The sequence below is a fragment of the Bison bison genome, unplaced genomic scaffold (assembly GCF_000754665.1).
Source record: "Bison bison bison isolate TAMUID 2011002044 unplaced genomic scaffold, Bison_UMD1.0 scf7180017864524, whole genome shotgun sequence".
In the NCBI taxonomy this organism is placed as follows: Eukaryota; Metazoa; Chordata; class Mammalia; order Artiodactyla; family Bovidae; genus Bison; species Bison bison.
In genome coordinates this window covers 19,201-21,582 of record NW_011495075.1, presented here as the reverse complement: position 1 = coordinate 21,582, position 2,382 = coordinate 19,201, and the positions used below count along the sequence as shown (strand labels likewise).

The following is a 2,382-nucleotide window of genomic DNA, read 5'->3' as shown; positions in this document are numbered from 1 at the left end:
TTGTCACATAATTTCTAGGATATCTATATTAGTAACATTAACCATACACTATAACCTGACAAGATTCAACTTTAAACAAAAGTTACTTCAAACAGGTCAACAAAAGTAACAAATCTTTAGCTATACTGACTAAGAAAAAAGACAACTAAAATCAGCAAAAAAGAGGAAGCATAACTGCTGATATGAGAAAACAGCACAGTAAGGGAGAGCTCTGAGCAGCTGAGCGCTGTGAGATGGGATAACCCGATGAAATTCTGTTATTTAAGCCTCAGTCTGTGGTATTTTATTCTGGCAACCCTAGCAAACTAGCATAGCTTTATCCTCTTTCTTGCAAATAAAAGTTACGAAAATAGTGCCAAACCCACAAAGTATATAAAGTATCCGAAAGGAGGAAAAAGAAAAGGACGAACTACCTGGGGTGTTGGTATGTTCTGCTGACCATTGGGCAGTGGTGACCGTTGGGCAGTGCCGGGCCCAGGCCAAGTGCTTGAGACAGAGATGGTTGTAGTGGGAGCGGACGTGGTGCCCAGTGGCCAAGACTGTCTGCTTTAGCTGCAGTTTATTCCCCTTCCTCAACTCAGTAAACACTGGCCGTGGTCGCTGGGTGGGGACAAAGGTCTGCAGAGGTGGCCCTGTCACAGCCACTGTTGACTCTCCTTGGACACCGACCCGCATGGCCTTCAGCCTGCCCCTGGCCTCTCTGCTGATGTGCCCTGAGCCCCTCCTGGGCACCAGAAGCCTCACCAGGGGCTGGGAACACAACCAGAGGCGACCGCCCAGCCTGCACCACAGGCCCTGCCTGGTAGGGAGGCAGTGTGAGCTGCGTGAGTGCTTCACAGGGTGCTGGCCGGGGTCTCGTCTACCTGGCAGCTGTGAGTCAAAGGCGGGAGTAGCTTTTTCTTTGTTTCTTACCAAAGTTAAAATAAAAACATCCAAACCACCAGCCTTGATGTACTCCTTTTCCTATTTGGAACCATGTATTGTTGTTCCATGTCCAGTTTTAACTGTTGCTTCCTACAGGTTTCTCAAGAGGCAGGTCAGGTGGCCTGGTATTCCCACCTCTTTCAGAATTTTCCACAGTTTGTTGTGATCCACAGAGTCAAAGTCTTTGGCATAGTCAATAAAGGAGAAATAGATGTTTTTCTGGAACTCTCTTGCTTTTTTGATGATCCAGCGGATGTTGGCAATTTGATCTCTGGTTCCTCCAGCCCAGCATTTCTCATGATGTACTCTGCATATAAGTTAAATAAGCAGGGTGACAATATACAGTAAGTCGAGGCACCAGCAAGATCACAGGATCTGCAATCAACAGGGATCTTAATGGTACCAGAGAGCCTTTTTTTGCCATGCTGCAGGAAGTGCATGCTGCTGCTTTATTCTTGCCACCCTGGAGTTGCAGCTTCCTAAGTCCTTACCTAGGATTTGTTGGCATAAAGTTCAACCAGGAAAAACAGAAAACAAAACCTGTTTTAGTGTGTCTCTTGATATTTTGTTTTGTTTTTACATTTGCAAGAGCAAAACACAGAAAATGAAGCAAAAGGTACTTTCAAACATATATGGTTACCTGATTTAGAATTACTTATTCAAAGAGTGTCTGTAAAAATAAAATGTGACTTCTACTTCCAGCTTTAAGAGGAACAGTATCTGAACGTCCTCACCTGGCACTGGTAATTAGAAAGCTGAACAAAATACTCGGAACAACTGTTTTCAGGTCCTGGACAGCAGGCCATGCAGGACTAAGTTCCTAGAGTGAAGATGGATGCACAAACCCATCTGAAGACTCCCGGCTGTCTGCCTTCAGGCAATTTCCATGTTGCAGGTACAGGGAGGGGAACCCAGATGCAGCCCAGCAAAGCCCTGATCTGAGAACACAGGTGAGCCAGGGAGGTGCAGCAGGTGATATGTGTGGGGCAGGGCATCCAAAAGAGAGCTACTCAGACAGAAAGAATGATTCCAAGTGCCTAATGAGCCCGCTGAGTGTCTGTCATCTGGTCACACATGGGTTGGCTTCTCTAAAATGTCTATTCATGAGTCTTTTCTGGTTGTAATGTTGTCTATTTTTTTTTTCCCCTATAGATCTGTTATTATTTGCTTAAAATACTTAGGTGATCCAACGTCATTTTATATCTTTGCATATGTATGTGTGTATGTATACTTTTTGATGTATTAACCTTTGTCATACAATGGCCTCCTTTGATGTTTGTTATCGTTTTTTCTTAAAGTCTATTTTGTCTGATATAAGAATTACTATGCCCCCTTTCTTTCTGTTTTCATTCCTGTCAAATACGTTTATCTATCCCCTCACTTTGAGCCTTTGTGTATCCTTAAAGCTGAAGTGAGTTTCTTGTAGACAGCATATAGTTGGGTCTTTTTTTTTTTTTT

The 2,382-nt window shown here is 43.7% G+C and overlaps 1 protein-coding gene across 1 annotated transcript in view; it reads right to left on the bottom strand.

Annotated features, from left to right (window-relative positions):
- LOC104981851 (patched domain-containing protein 3-like) overlaps positions 1–675 on the bottom strand; it is a 30,074-nt gene extending 29,399 nt beyond the window's left edge. The window contains exons 1-2 of the mRNA XM_010831105.1: positions 670–675; positions 440–600 (exon numbers count right to left, since the gene is read on the bottom strand). Coding sequence (XP_010829407.1) covers positions 440–600; positions 670–675 — 167 coding nt within the window. The remainder of the gene's footprint in view (positions 1–439; positions 601–669) is intronic.
- Positions 676–2,382: the final 1,707 nt, after the last annotated feature.